Source organism: Ambystoma mexicanum, chromosome 3p (genome assembly GCF_040938575.1).
Source record: "Ambystoma mexicanum isolate Mex_15411 chromosome 3p, UKY_AmexF1_1, whole genome shotgun sequence".
Classification (NCBI taxonomy): Eukaryota; Metazoa; Chordata; class Amphibia; order Caudata; family Ambystomatidae; genus Ambystoma; species Ambystoma mexicanum.
In genome coordinates, this window is record NC_090925.1 from 704737231 (window position 1) to 704753934 (window position 16704).

The following is a 16704-nucleotide window of genomic DNA, read 5'->3' on the forward strand; positions in this document are numbered from 1 at the left end:
CGGTGCCTCCGTCATCCTCATTCCCATTGAGTCCTATGCGACTCAAATGGGAATGGGGATTAACGATTTTCCGGTGCCTGACTTCCATGAACACCGGGGTTGTAATCCCCCAGTGTTTCCGTGAAGCCAGGCGCTGGAAAAATCCACAAGTCTGGCGACAGCCTGCTGGTTTTACCAGTACAGCTACCGCCGGACTTGTAATGAGGCCCGGTGTCTCTAGATGGAGAACAGCTGGGCAAGGGATAGCATTGGAGGTTAGCAGCGAGAAGCATTCTGCGCCAATTGCAGCACAATAATCCATTTGCATCACACACAGAATCCCACACGCCTGTCTGTAGTGGGTCAAGTCAAACGCACATGTCACGCATACCCATCTTTATTTCATGCCCATGACAAGATATGGAGGAATGCTTTACAAGGGTGAGGAAGGGGCCACACTGCGCTGCACGAGGCCGGAAGCTCCACTTAGAGCAGCAGTGATGGAAAGAGAGAATATGAAGGGATAGGGGCAGACAGAGGAGGAGATAGAAGGGGATAGTGAGGGGGTAAAAGGGGCAGAGAAAGAGTGAGGACAATGAGTTCAGAACGAGGAGAGGTGAGGAAGAGCCAGCCTAAAGTACAGTGCTACAGCCTGACTGAACAGAACCTTACTCCACAGATCCCAGCGAGGCCTGCTACTCCGGGGACGGCTCCTCCTACAGAGGCAGGGCGCAGACGACCATCTCGGGCTTGGAATGCTTGCCATGGAACTCGGACATTATGTTCCACGAGCTCTCCATTACCAGCCTGGACCAGGCACTCAGTTCCGGACTGGGAGGCCACCCTTATTGCAGGTGAGAATATCCACAGGGAACACACTTCTATCCACAGGGAACACACTTCTTTTGCAGACCACAGGTAAGAAGATCATATGGCGTTGGATGTTCCGCCATACTGCCGATGGGAAGGACAAAGGACGCTGATTAATTCGCCTGGAGGTGGCATAGTGCAAGGAAGTACATCCAGCAGGTAATTGTAATTGGTTATTTATAACACGCTTAATACCCCGAGGTTTCTAAGCGTGGACCCAGGGATCGAACCTGTGCTGTTCCGCATGGTCTTACTTCTAAGGCGAGCACGTTGCCTCTGAGCTATCCTTCCGGAGACAAGGTAGGTGTATGTAATAAAAGAAACCCCTAATCCATACGCAGCATGAATTTGTAATAACACCCCCAGAAACAGGAAAAGGTGGGAAAACCTAGGCTGTAAGCTTTATTGTAGCAAACATAATCGTTATAATAAAAAGCAAATAACAATAATAATGTAAGAAATGCTTTTGGGCATCATGGGATCAGGTGAGCCGGGGCCCTGCTCCATCATAGGGACAACTCGAGGCGGATCCATGCCGCCACTCCTGAGAGGGTACACGGCCACTCAGGTCGCCCCAAACGTACCTTATATACATCCTCTTTCTGCTAATGTCCAAAAAATGTTTCTCGTGAATATCTCTATTGCCTGCTATTGAAAGATGGACCCCGTCTTGGTGGAACAAATCCTTGTTATTTAAAGAAATTGCCCCATGTTTCACAAACTTGAGACCGGTGTATTGCAAAAGTTATTTAATGCTTTGTTCAATTTCCTTCTGGATATTTCCACCGCTTTATTTGAGTTTGCTCCCTGCCAGTGATATCTAGGTAGTATTTCAGATATGACTTCTGTCTGCCTCCAACACCCTGCAATCTGCCTAAGTGTTCTGCACATTTCAGCCAAGAGTTCCTTCCTACCCAATTGTGTCAAATCATTGCATCCTAAATGTATTATCAGAAACTCTGGGAGAGGGTCCCTGACCCCTAACAGAACCTGTTGTGTAGACCCCCTACTTCATACCCGGCGTGCCCCACCAGGATGCAGTTGTTCTCTGAAAGTGTATGCCCTCCTGGGTGTCCTCCAACCATCTGCTTGCTCTTGCCACACGAGAGTGGCCCACAATCTAAGCTGACCTGAAGGAGGGGTGGCCTGTGGGGAGAAAGGCAAAGTGTTAAATGAGAGATGTTCTGATGTATTTATTTAGACTTCCAGACCTCAATTCCTTTGATGGCTTTCTCCTCCATACCTCCCATCCAGGCTGAGGTTGCCGCCCCAATGCGAAAAGAATGAGACCCAAACCCGGCGGGATCCCAGCCTACCGCCCTGATTGCCTTTTTAAGGACAGTTTACAGCTGGAACCTGCTGAGGGTCTTGCCATCTTTATGCCTCAACAGTTGCCCGCCTGGTTGTGGGTGGATGTGGCATCCATGACATGCAGTCATGGATGCCGTCATGGCTATCAGATGGGCTAAAGGTGATATTGGGAGCACTAATATTGGCAGGAGTGACACTCTGCGTGGTGAAGATTTGCATCACCCAGTGTCGAAACACAGCAGAGGAGATTCTCAGAATGAAGGTCCTGATGGATGTGAATATAGAAGGTGCAAAAGACAAAATCGTGGAGGAAAGAGACAAGCTCAGAGAGAGAATAGCTTACAGCAAAATGTTCCCGCTTGAAGTGATAAAACAGGACAACCCCTTCGATGCAAAGTACTACGAAGGAAAGTGGATGTGGTGCAACACGAAAGGAGTGTGCAGTTATATGGAATGGACTTTTGACGGTCATGTGAACTACTATGGACACCTTGGAGGAATAACAAAGATATGGCAGCCGAGAGCTACAAGCTTAACATTTCAGGATGTGGTTGACAGGTGAACCAAAGGGGGTACTGAAGACAGGGTCGGGGTCCCGAGACCACCCCATTGCCCCCCGAAGTTCACGACGAGGCAAAAGGCCAGAAATGCCTGCAGCCACCCATCCTATTTCGAACGCTACCAAGTGCACCAATGATTGACAAGTACACTGAAAGGTATCCTCTCAGCTAGCCATACAGACCAAATCTTGTACATATCTTCACAGGTATAGGAGCCGAAACAGAGATCGTGGGCAGAAATACCCTTATGGACTGTCTTGACTAAAGCACCAAAAAGCCATGATGCTGACATCATTAGTGACACCAAGACGTAGCAGCGTTAGACATGAAGCACATTTGCAGTCCTGCACTGCATCATAGAAATACACACTTGTATACATGAAGAACATGACTGAACAGTTCTATAGCTAGAGGACAGATACATATACATACGGTCATTGCTTTTATTATTTTTGCACTAGCCAAATGCATTAACGCAGAAACCGCAAAGCACAAGAGATCCAGAGCAAGCTTGCAGATGCTTAACGCGACTAAATCTATGGAACTACAGGGATATATATGGAACCTGATAGGGCCAAGTGTGACTAACATATAGAGAACGTAGCATAACATGGACAATGTAGAAGCCGCATTATAAGGCTTAGGAAAACTACAGCAGGCCTCAAGCCACTGAACATGAGACGAGCCGAGCTGACTCAGGCTGCACAGAAAGCAAGATGTGCAAGACAGGCTCACAGCCAAGGTCAGAGATACGAGGACACATTCCAATCCCCAGATAACAAGGGCACCAGCTGCAGAAAAACAGAATAAAATCCTCATAATTGTGAGCTGCAGAGCTCAATTTTGTGGTCTCCAAACACGTGGTACAGCCAAATGAGACAATGGACACTCGTCCGTGGTGGGAAAGAGGAGCTGATCCCAGCAAGCCAGATGCAGACTGCAACAAGTGTTGTGATGTAAGGAACATATTCTCATAGGCAAAGGTGGTACACACAAGTTACAATACAGTCACATACATGTTCACATCACCTTGAAGAGCTGCACAGTGTGCTGAGAACTCGATCGAGTCCCAGGCCTGGGGGCATCCGCTCCAACCAATCACAGCTTAGACTGCATGGGGTGTATAGCAAGGGGTAAGAACCAATGGTAAGGCCACTTCTCTGCAACAATGTAATAGATCGTTCTTTTGGGATGGGACAGGCCAGCCACCTGACATGTAAGGACCAGTAGAATAACATCTAACCACTTGCTAGAACATCTGGAATCATGGTCGGTCTCATCTAATAGGCTTTCAGTATGCCAAACAGATTTCCCAGAAAGGCCACTCCACTAACGTCAATGGCCTGGTGGTTAAAGCTATCAAGGAGTGGTCATGTTCAGAAAAGGCTGGTTGCACATATGTTGCATCTATGGATTTATCCTCCGCCTATGGTTGTGTGGATCAGAGATGGCTTTGCCAGAAATGGGATAGATGTGGGATACACAGTGACCTGCTAAAACTCATAATGGGTCTGCATGAAAATTCATGTATAAGGGTCCGTCTTTTTTTTTAACTTCTTTTTTATTAGTTTAACAACATGTATAACAATTCCCTCCTCACCCTTCCTTCCCCTTCCTTCACTCCCCCCTGGTTTTAACATCTTTATTTAACACTGACATACGCAAAACAAATATAATGCACATATTGCATAATATACATTGTTCTTGAGTTCTGAGGGGAGACCAATTCATCTAGTACATATTTCTCTGGACCCATCAGTATGGATGGGTCACTCCAACATTCTCATAACTAGTAGTACACCCTCTGACATTGACTTGTCAAACAAGTCGGGTCCAGAGTTTAGTGATTCATTGTCTGACAAGTGTGAGGTTGGATTTAAATAGTTCCGTAAGGGGGCCCATATGTCCTTAGGTCGGCAGGCGGCCATTATATTTCTGACATATGTCTCCTCCATCTCCTGTACATATATGAGATCCCTCAGCCAAACCTGTCGAGTGGGGGGTGTTTTGGATTTCTAGGCTCGAAGGATATTTCTCTTGGCAACCATTCCTGCCATCGCAAAGAGTTGTCATATTTTGATCAGGACTTTTCCTATATCCTCCAACAAGTACTTCAGAGGGGTGGCTGGGATCTGGAGGCCGATGATGCCACTCACGGTTTCGGCCACCTCCGTCTAGAATTGCTTGATTAGAGGGAAGTCCCAGTACATATGAAAGGAGTCTGCCGCTGGGGTCTGACATTTGGGACATTTTGGGTTTGATGTGGTGTCAAATTTAGCCAGTTTGCTCAGTGTAATATTTGAGTGATTTAATATCTTGAATTGAATCAGTCTAAAATTTGCACACATCAAAGCCGATTTAGTAGACTGGCCGTATCTTGCTCATTTGGCATCTTCCACGGGTATACCCAGGTCTTTTTCCCACTTGGCTTTCATGGTATTTTTAGATGGGGTGTTTCGCTGGGCGGCTCTGTAGAGGGTGGAGATACCCCCAGTAAATCCCTCCGGTGACATGATCTCGGTTAGGAATGGATGTGCAGGGGGGATTTCTGGGAAGGAAGGCCACTTCTTTTTACATGCTGCCTTCATCCTATGTTATTGTAGTGATGTTGTCAATCCTGTTCCTACTTTTACCTGAATGATTTCTAGGGTTGCGAACTTCCCATCCAGGTATAGGTCTCCCACCCGCATTTTTTTCTCTGGGTCCCATTTCCGCTGTATGGCTGTGTCTAAGGTGGGCTCAAGGTCTGGGTAGTGCAACAACGGAGTGTGGGACCAGAATGGTTTCTGGCAACATATCCTGTCAAATAGTCGGGACCAGGCTCGTACTGAGGAGCCTACCGGGTCAAGTTCTCCCCTGTCGAGTGTAGCTTTGGCAAATGGCATTGGCCTTAGATTCAGTGGGGCAGCCAAAATCTTTTCAGCTTGTATGTGTGCATGTGTTTCTGCAGTTGGCGCCCAGTACTTTGCAAAGTGTGCTTGGACTGCCTGAAAATACAGTGGACAATCTGGAGCAGCCAGACCGCCCGTTTCGTACCTCTCACACATCTTGGGCCCCTGGATTTGTGGTGTTCCCCAGCTCCATACAAAACTAGTTGCCATACTCTGTAGTTTTTGAAAAAACTGTTTGCCAGACCATATCGGGATATTACAAAATAAGTGTAGCAATTTCGGTACCACCACCATTTTCAGTAATGCAATGCCCCGTGCAGTGATATCGGGAGTTTGTCCCATAATCTAAATTTGTGTTCTAGATGTTCCAAGTAGGGGTCATAGTAATTTGCTATTAGGGTCTGTTTGTCTGTGGAGAGTATGATTCCTAAGTATCGGCCGGAGGTGGGAGACCATTTGAAATGTGTAGTGGCTGGGGATTGTACTGTGGAGGGTGTAAGAGGGATTATCTTGGATTTTGCTTGGTTGATTCGGTACCCAGAGTGCTTGGTGAAAGTCTGAATTTCCTGCATCACTGGTGGCATGGGAATTTCAAGGTTTCTAAGGTATATCATAGTGTCATCTGCATACACCAGTTGTACAAATTGGGGGGTCCCCTTATACGAATTCCCCTCCATTCATGTTTGTGTCTCAATTTAGCTGCCATACCCTCTATAGTAAGTGCAAAAATGAGGGGGGATAGCGGGCATCCCTGTTTAGTTCCTCTTCCAAGCTAGAAGCTTGCCGATAGGGAGTTGTTGGTCCTGAAGGCTGCCCTCGGGTCGGTGTATAGGACTTGGATGTACCTGGTGAATACTGGGCCAAATCCCATTTTACTCAGGACGGCATACATGTGCCTCCAGGACACTGAGTCGAATGCTTTTTCGGCACTCAGGGTGACCGCTATGGTCTGGGCTTTCGGGTCCATTTGTGAGGCAATGGAGAAAAACCTCCTTAGGTTTAGTACGGTGGATCGGGTGGGAATAAATCCAGATTGGTCGGGATGGACTAATTTTTTCATGTATTTTACTAGGCGGTTAGCAATTGCTTTAGCATATACTTTTGCGTCTGAATTAATTAATGATAGGGGTCGGTAGGATGCGGGATCTTGAGGTGGTTTTTGTGGCTTAAGGAGAAACGTGATTATTGCTTCTCTCATGGTGCTTGCCATTGACCCTTTTGTCAGTGCCTCTTCCCATACCTCCAGTAACTCCGGGACACGTTCTGCCTTGAAAGTTTTGTATAGATCTATTGGGATCCCATCTGAGCCTGGGGTCTTACCTGCTTGCAAGTCCATGATAGCATGTTCTATCTCCTCAGCAGTTAGGGGAAGATCGAGTGCGATTTTATCTGTTTCATACAGGCTAGGCAGTGGGAATGAATTCATGAATGGCATATCAGAAGTGCCATCAGAAGTGGCTGTTGGGCTGGGAAGACTGCGTGATTGCTCCTGCCTCAGACCCTTTTTTGTGGTTCTGGACCCTTTGGAATATCGCCATCTGCAAGCGGAAGCTTACCTGTTGCCGCAACAGAGCTCGATCTTGACAACTCCACCCCTCACACACGCCCCTCTGCCCACCCCCATCTCCACGTCATCTACTATATCAGTGAGTTGTGCGTGCATCACGCACGCGCATCGGAAGTGGCTGTTGGGCTGGAAAGACTCCGTGAGTGCTCCTGCCTCTTACCCTTTTTTGTGGTTCTGGACCCTTTGGAATATCGCCATCTGCAAGTGGAAGCTTGCCTGTTGCCGCAACACGGCTCGAACTTCACAAGTAATAACTTTACTTTGCTGGACTCTATATCTTGTTGGACTTGTAATCATCCATACCACTGCTTCACCGCGGCTCGTAGTGTATTCCTGCTAGTGTTTCCCTTCTTTTATTTTTACTTGTGTTTGTTTTTGATTCCTCCACAGCTCCACCCCTCAAGCACACCCCTCTGCCCGCCCCATCTCCACGTCATCTACTATATCAGCAAGATGCGTGCGCATCGCGTGCGCATCGGAAGTGCCATCAGAAGTGGCTGTTGGGCTGTTTGGCGAGGGGTGAGCGGTGAGGTTACCCCGAAACCTATTCTGTCTCACATTTATTTATTTTTGTTGTGATTGTCTGAGTGTGTAATACCATTTCTCTTGTGTTTTACATAGCTTTCGAGTGCCGACTTGCTAGCAAAACAATTTCATACAATTTGTAGGCACACTATCTCCCACGGTTCTGTTGAAGATTTAACAATGGAAATTACACTGAGGAATGGGAAGTGTTTCCGCGACCCTCCAAAAAAAGTATCTGGTAGCAAACTGCCTGCTCCACATGATTATTCTAAGAACGTACACCTCAGCGGCAAACGATCATCGCTACTTTCAGTTCCAGTACAGGATGTGTCTTTAGCACCCAAAGCCACTTCTCTCACCTCTCCCGCAGATCAAACACAGGCACTTGATGTGCTGGTAGAGATTAAACAAGCTCAATTGAACTTACCATTTTCTTTAAAGGCAGCTAATGAATCTGAAATAAAATTTGGAGCGACTGCAACTGGTGTACTAAATGATATTCACAACCAGGAAGAGGGATTAAATGTTAGCATATGCCACACGTAGATGTCATCCTCAACTTTAGCCTGCGTCGCACCTACATAGAAATGTGAATGTTAGAATGTGCCACACTTAGATGGATTTCTTAACCTAGCCTGCGTCAGATCTAGATAGAAATGTGCATATGCCACACTTAGATGGAATTCTTAACCTAGCCTGTGTCAGATCTAGATAGAAATGTGAATGTTAGCATATGTCACACTGAGACGTCATCCTCAACTTTAGCCTGCATCACACCTACATAGAAATGTGAATGTTACCATGTGCCACACTTAGATGGAATTATTAACCTATACTGCGTCGGATCTAGATAGAAATGTGCATATGCCACACTTAGATGGAATTCTTAACCTAGCGTGCGTTGGATCTAGATAGAAATGTGAATGTTAGCATATGCCACACTTAGATGTCATCCTCAACTTTAGCCTGTGTCGCACCTACATAGAAATGTGAATGTTAGCATGTGCCACACTTAGATGGAATTCTTAACTTAGCCTGCATCGGATCCAGATAGAAATGTAAATGTTGGCATATGCCACACTTAGATGGAATTCTTAACCTAGCCTGCATCGGATCTAGATAGAAATGTGAATGTTAGCATATGCCACACTTAGATGGAATTCTTAACCTAGCCTGCGTCAGATCTAGATAGAAATGTGAATGTTAGCATATGCCACACTTAGATGTCATCCTCAACTTTAGCCTGTGTCGCACCTACATAGAAATGTGAATGTTAGCATGTGCCACACTTAGATGGAATTCTTAACTTAGCCTGCATCGGATCTAGATAGAAATGTAAATGTTGGCATATGCCACACTTAGATGGAATTCTTAACCTAGCCTGCATCGGATCTAGATAGAAATGTGAATGTTAGCATATGCCACGCTTAGATGGAATTCTTAACCTAGCCTGCGTCAGATCTAGATAGAAATGTGAATGTTAGCATATGCCACACTTAGACGTCATCCTCAACTTTAACCTGCATCACACCTACATAGAAATGTGAATGTTACCATGTGCCACACTTAGATGGAATTCTTAACCTAGACTGCGTCGGATCTAGATAGAAATGTGCATATGCCACACTTAGATGGAATTCTTAACCTAGCCTGCGTCGGATCTAGATAGAAATGTGAATGTTAGCATATGCCACACTTAGATGTCATCCTCAACTTTAGCCTGTGTCGCACCTACATAGAAATGTGAATGTTAGCATGTGCCACACTTAGATGGAATTCTTAACTTAGCCTGCATCGGATCTAGATAGAAATGTAAATGTTGGCATATGCCACACTTAGATGGAATTCTTAACCTAGCCTGCATCGGATCTAGATAGAAATGTGAATGTTAGCATATGCCACGCTTAGATGGAATTCTTAACCTAGCCTGCGTCGGATCTAGATAGAAATGTGAATGTTAGCATATGCCACACTTAGACGTCATCCTCAACTTTAGCCTGCGTCGCACCTACATAGAAATGTGAATGTTAGCATGTGCCACACTTAGATGGACTTCTTAACCTAGCCTGCGTCGGATCTAGATAGAAATGTGCATATGCCACGCTTAGATGGAATTCTTAACCTAGCCTGCTTCGGATCTAGATAGAAATGTGAATGTTAGCATATGCCACACTTAGATGTCATCCTCAACTTTAGCCTGCGTCGCACCTACATAGAAATGTGAATGTTAGCATGTGCCACACTTAGATGGAATTCTTAACCTAGCCTGCGTCGGATCTGGATAGAAATGTGCAGGAATTCTTAACTTAGCCTGCATCGGATCTAGATAGAAATGTGAATTTCAGCATATGCCACACTTAGATGTCATCCTCAACTTTAGCCTGAGTCGCACCTACATAGAAATGTGAATGTTAGGATGTACCACACTTAGATGGAATTTTTAACCTAGCCTGAGTCGGATCTAGATAGAAATGTGAATGTTGGCATATGCCATACTTGGATGTTATCCTCAACTTTAGCCTGCGTCGCACCTACATAGAAATGTGAATGTTAGCATGTGCCACACTTAGATGGAATTCTTAACCTAGCCTGCGTCGGATCTAGATAGAAATGTGCATATGCCACACTTAGATGGAATTCTTAACCTAGCCTGCGTCGGATCTAGATAGAAATGTGAATGTTAGCATATGCCACACTTAGATGTCATCCTCAACTTTAGCCTGTGTCGCACCTACATAGAAATGTGAATGTTAGCATGTGCCACACTTAGATGGAATTCTTAACTTAGCCTGCATCGGATCTAGATAGAAATGTAAATGTTGGCATATGCCACACTTAGATGGAATTCTTAACCTAGCCTGCATCGGATCTAGATAGAAATGTGAATGTTAGCATATGCCACGCTTAGATGGAATTCTTAACCTAGCCTGCGTCGGATCTAGATAGAAATGTGAATGTTAGCATATGCCACACTTAGACGTCATCCTCAACTTTAGCCTGCGTCGCACCTACATAGAAATGTGAATGTTAGCATGTGCCACACTTAGATGGACTTCTTAACCTAGCCTGCGTCGGATCTAGATAGAAATGTGCATATGCCACGCTTAGATGGAATTCTTAACCTAGCCTGCTTCGGATCTAGATAGAAATGTGAATGTTAGCATATGCCACACTTAGATGTCATCCTCAACTTTAGCCTGCGTCGCACCTACATAGAAATGTGAATGTTAGCATGTGCCACACTTAGATGGAATTCTTAACCTAGCCTGCGTCGGATCTAGATAGAAATGTGCAGGAATTCTTAACTTAGCCTGCATCGGATCTAGATAGAAATGTGAATTTCAGCATATGCCACACTTAGATGTCATCCTCAACTTTAGCCTGAGTCGCACCTACATAGAAATGTGAATGTTAGGATGTACCACACTTAGATGGAATTTTTAACCTAGCCTGAGTCGGATCTAGATAGAAATGTGAATGTTGGCATATGCCATACTTGGATGTTATCCTCAACTTTAGCCTGCGTCGCACCTACATAGAAATGTGAATGTTAGCATGTGCCACACTTAGATGGAATTCTTAACCTAGCCTACGTCGGATCTAGATATAAATGTGAATGTTAGCAAATGCCCCAGTTAGATGGAATTCTTAACCTAGCCTCCGTCGGATCTAGATAGAAATGTGAATGTTAGCATATGCCACACTTAGATGGAATTCTTAACCTAGCCTGCGTCGGATCTAGATAGAAATGTGAATGTTGGTATATGCCACACTTGGATGTCATCCTCAACTTTAGCCTGCGTCGCACCTACATAGAAATGTGAATGTTAGCATGTGCCCCACTTAGATGGAATTCTGAACCTAGCCTACGTCAAAACTAGATAGAAATGTGAATGTTAGCATCTGCCACACTTAGATGGAATTCCTAACCTAGCCTGCGTCGGATCTAGATAGAAATGTGAATGTTAGCATATGCCACACTTAGTTGGATTTCTTAACATAGCCTTCGTCGGATATAGATAGAAACGTGAATGTTAGCATATGTCACACTTAGATAGAATTCTTAACTTAGACTGCGTCAGATCTAGATAGAAATGTGAATGTTAGCATATGCCACACTCAGATGGAGTCCTTAACTTTGGCCTCCATCGTATCTAGACAGGATTTGAATGATGGCATACGCCACACCTAGATGGAATCATGATCACTGGCCTGCCTCATATCTAGACAGAATATTGAGGATTGGCCAATGCCACACTCAGATGGAATACTGAATGATAGCAAGCATCACACCTAGACACAATTGCAAGGACAGCATTGCCAACCAACCAATCCACTAACAATTTCATCCCTCTGCATACACCTCTCAAACTCTAACCAAACACAACCACAAACCTCAAACACAGCAATCCGCACAAACTTCACTACATTGCAACAACAAAACAAACCACACATAGACTTGCACAACAGCACACGACGACTACCGGCCGTAAAGCACCCCAAGCCCAGCCAACGGACCCACCGGGCTGAGGCTGCTATCAGCACATCACTGCTCTCTTGCACTTTTCCCACGTATTCCCACTAAGTCACCCCTTCTCCCTTTTCAGAGCCGCCAGAGCGCCATGGGACCACTCCGGTGGTGATAGTGTGCGGTACAAATATCCTTTAACATTAATATAACATTAACATGTCACATATGCGCCTGCTTCCGACACTTCCATGCTAGCACCTGGTATAATGGCAGCACTGGAACAACCCATAAGTCTCTCGCTTGGGCCATCGACTCCAGTCTCGTCCTCAAGTGCATTTCGTGAACAGGTGCACTTTCATCCTGTATCTCTACCTCCTCCTTCTTCCTTGGCTTTACCTGTTAATAGCATTAAGCTTACCTCTTCATTTCTCCCTTCTCGTAGGTCCGTAAGTTCGTCATCAAGAGAACTTTTTGCACAACAGGACAAACTTTCTCTGGATGATATAGTGCTTGAGTCTCCCTCATTAATCATGACTCTTTATCTGATCCCAATTCGGCCCACTCTCCTGTTTCCTCTATTCCTCAATATGGGGATTCTTCTCATGAACTGGAACAGGAGCTTCACAATTTTCCAGTATTTACCAGAATCCTCAATCTTTTGGATAAAGGACACGAATACACACATCATGTGTACTTAAAGAATTGAGAGACATTATTACATTCAACACAGAAAAGGTCTCTAAATTAGAAGGCTTTATCCTTGCGCAGGAAGCATGCCATACATTTCATTTAGCATGTCCAGAAAGAGCAGCTGTAATTGTAAGCAAGAATATTTCTCCAATGATTCCTCATGTAGTGCTGTCAACCAAAGGCACTCAAACCTGTGATGATCTTCTATTGGTAAATGGTATTCCAACTTCCTTTGCCAACATAACATCTCAAAATAATGGTTCAGGAGAAACACTGCCCGTATCACCTCCCATAGATCTCTTAGCAGTTGCAAAACTGCAACGTGAGAGTCTATTGCAAATGGAACAAGTTCTGTTCAATGCAAAGTTAGTCCCTCCAGCTTTTCTCTCTATCCCTCTGTTGGTTCCTGAAGCAGCTCAAGATGCTGACTTGCCAGATAGTCCATCTGCCATCCCAGACATTCTAGATCAAGAGGTTGCAGCCCCTGTGACAAACATTGAGCTGTCAGGAACTGAAAATTCAACATCAAATGTTTACTACACAATTCGTAGAACCAAGAAAGCTCACCAAAAAGCTCTAAAAGAAGAGACAGATCGAAAATTAATAATAAACTGCCTAATAAGGAATCAAATGCTTGCTCCCTTTTCAATCGCCCGACAAACACACACAACTTGAAAGCTTGTCCTGACAAAGCTGGTCTGTCTACATCTGAAGACCACCATTTGAATCTTAGTCAACTTAATAAAGAAAGTAAAAATGCACTACAAATTAAGACAAAGCAAGTTGTGCAGACTGGTGCATCCGCCAATAATTCCATTCCTTCACATTTGACAACACATACTGTCGTCGTTGAAGTTGAGTCAGAAAAGAACTGTGCTCCTCCTGTGATGCCTATGAACCTTGCTCAAGAAGCACCCATTACGCTGGTACAGGCAAACTTGAGTACCTACTTTCCCACCATAGAGAACAAAACAACCTCACTGACGAAACATACAAATTCCTCTATTGCAACCAACATGGGGCCGGTCCAACCTGCCCCTATTTCTGTGCAGGCAGTTATTCACTCGTCCTCATCTCCTATCGTGACTGAACATGTTGGTTCTCAACCTCTTGTCAGCACCTCATCTTCCATACCAGAACTTCAATGTAATTTGAATCTCAACGACAATATCTCTATACGTGATCTCCAAGAGGAACTTATGCAATGTCTGCACAAGCCTTTGATATAGCTTAAGTTGAGAATCTCGCCTCTATAACACCACCTTCCTTTCCTTTGGTTATACATAATGCCACACTTCTGTCTTTCCAAGAAATTCCGTGTGAAATGCAAACTACCATTGGATGGATTAGCAATTCTCAACTTAATGGTTCGGCACGTATGAACTGTGCCTATTTAATGAACTCTCTTTACAAAATTCCCTCCTCACGTAATGTTATCTCTCAAGATGTAGAGTGGATCCGGCTTGCCAATATCAATAACAATTGTATGCTATGCAAAGTACAATCACCAATTATAGCAAAACTACTCTGTGAGTTTAAATCTGAATTTGCTTTTCTGGGGCTTGCATTTTCGTCTCTTGAAGCAGCTTCGTCATTCTTGGAATTTCAACCTCCAATTGTAGTTACTCGTCCTATCGAAACTGAATCATCTTCCTCTAAACTGAATGACAATTCTCAGATTCTTGCACAATTGGCCTCCCTTACAACTGCACTTAACAGTTTAACAGGGTTAGCGCCCATTACGAAAACAGTAGCTCCAAATACACTAGCTATAACTGCCTCATAATCGCATGAATTGTGCATTCAGTCTTGGAACTGCTGTGGGTTAAAAAACCTTAAAGCATGCTTTTCTTCTATTGCTGTTCATACAGCCCCTGCTATTTTATTTATCCAGGAAATCATGAGCCTAAATGACATTCAGTTTGATGGCTTTACTTCATTTCATAATCCAGCTATTCGAAAAAGCTTTGGGCGACACTATGGAGACTTAGTAATTCTTCTCAACAACAACCTGCATTTTACAATAAACCGCACTTCCTGTCTTTCCTGGTTTCTTTTGGTTGATTTGAGTCTTTATACTCCTCTTTCTAAAAATCTTATACTCATTTCCCTTTACTGGAATCCTATTACTTTGCCTATTGATTCTGCGATCAACACACTCAATAACATTTTTCTTGAGCTATTGATAAGTAGTCCACACGCGGAAATCTTAATAGGAGGTGATTTCAATGCTTTCCTCTATCCGCTAACACGCTCAGATCTTTTATCCCCAGTGTCTACGCACAACAAGTGCTCTTTTTCAAATGACATAATATGGTCCCGTTTCCTCAAAGACTGGGACTTACATGCTATACCTCCTAAATTTCCTGTAACATTCTACACATTGCAGAGAGGATCTGTATCTTCTACTATTGATTTCATAGTGGCCTCAAGAAATGTATTGTGCCTACTTTCGCCTATTGTCACTCACCCCTCCCTGCTCAGCGATCATATTCTGATTAGAACAGTTATGCCATTCGCTGTCAAGAAATTTTCATCATTATCACATATAGCTTTAATTCAAATTGATCATGCGATGCTTTCAATACATTGGAACGCCTCAACATGTAGACGACTAACCTTTCTTGTTAACCGCAATGTTTGGACTTACTCGAAAAAATCCTTGCATGGATCTCAATATGAGTCAGTCTCATCTTGTTTCTCTAGTCTCACTACCTAAACCTCTTCCATCTGCTTCTGCTTACCGTGTACCTTTCTCTGTCGCCATTGCAAATCTAAAAACAAAGAAAAATCTTGAAATAAGAAAACTGAAGAAAAGTATTCCTTTATTAAAACATGAGGCTTACATTGGTGTTAAGAAATCTCTTTTACAAAAATATAAAAACGAAGTAAAAATATTACGCTTTCTTGCATCCCTTGATGCCAATCAAAAAATGGTTCGAAATATATGCAACCAAAATACCAGAGACATTTGGAGGATTTTACGTACAAGTGGCGTGGAACATGCCACCTTGGACTCTGCCATTGATGGCACCACTTGGTTCTCTTTCTTTGAGCAGAAATACTCTCTACCCTCAATGTTTCCCTCATTTGAGTTCTTTAATATAATTCATCACATTCCTAATATATGTCCTTGGTCACAGGCTGATATTGTCTTCACCATTAACAAGCTTAAACCATCAAAATGCGCAGGGCCTGATGGTCTCCCGCAATGCGTGATCAAAGATGATCCTTTATTCTGGGCGAATATTTTCCTAGCACTCAATCAATCCATCTTTAAAACCAAATCAATTCCGACATCATGGTTAACATCCATCATTATACCCCTTCATAAAAAGGGTCCACTGAATGATCCTCTCACTTTTTGCCCTATTGCGCTCTTCGACGTAGCAGCCAAGGTTTTGGCACTCCTGATCCTTCATGAGGTAGACACTTTCATAACTGAGAATTCCATACTTAGTAAAGCACAAATAGGTTTTCGCAAATCAATTTTGGCTCATTTGACAGCCTCCACGCACTCTCCCGCTTGCGGTCCTATTTACATAGCCCCGCTGGACCTCTTGTCCGCTTTTGATAGCGTGATCAGAGGAATACTATGGCAAAAAATGTTAGACTACAAATTTCCTCCGTATTTGGTTGCACTTATAGCTTTACTACACCACAATACTAATTTCAAAGTGCAGATCTCAAGGGAGGGTCTTTTGACTGAAGCCATCCCAACTTCAATCGGTGTCAAACAGTGGTGTAACCTCGCAGTGGTATTGTTTAATCTCTACTTAGCGGACATCGATCGAATCTGGGATGTTAACAAGTCATTTGCTGTCCGTATAGGCAACCTAC

At 44.0% G+C, this 16704-nt stretch overlaps 1 protein-coding gene across 1 annotated transcript in view; it reads left to right on the forward strand.

Moving 5' to 3' along the window:
* Positions 1 to 16704, forward strand: part of F12 (coagulation factor XII) — a 379673-nt gene that overhangs the window by 253206 nt on the left and 109763 nt on the right. Inside the window, exon 8 of the mRNA XM_069651529.1 lies at positions 659 to 833. Coding sequence (XP_069507630.1) covers positions 659 to 833 — 175 coding nt within the window. The remainder of the gene's footprint in view (positions 1 to 658; positions 834 to 16704) is intronic.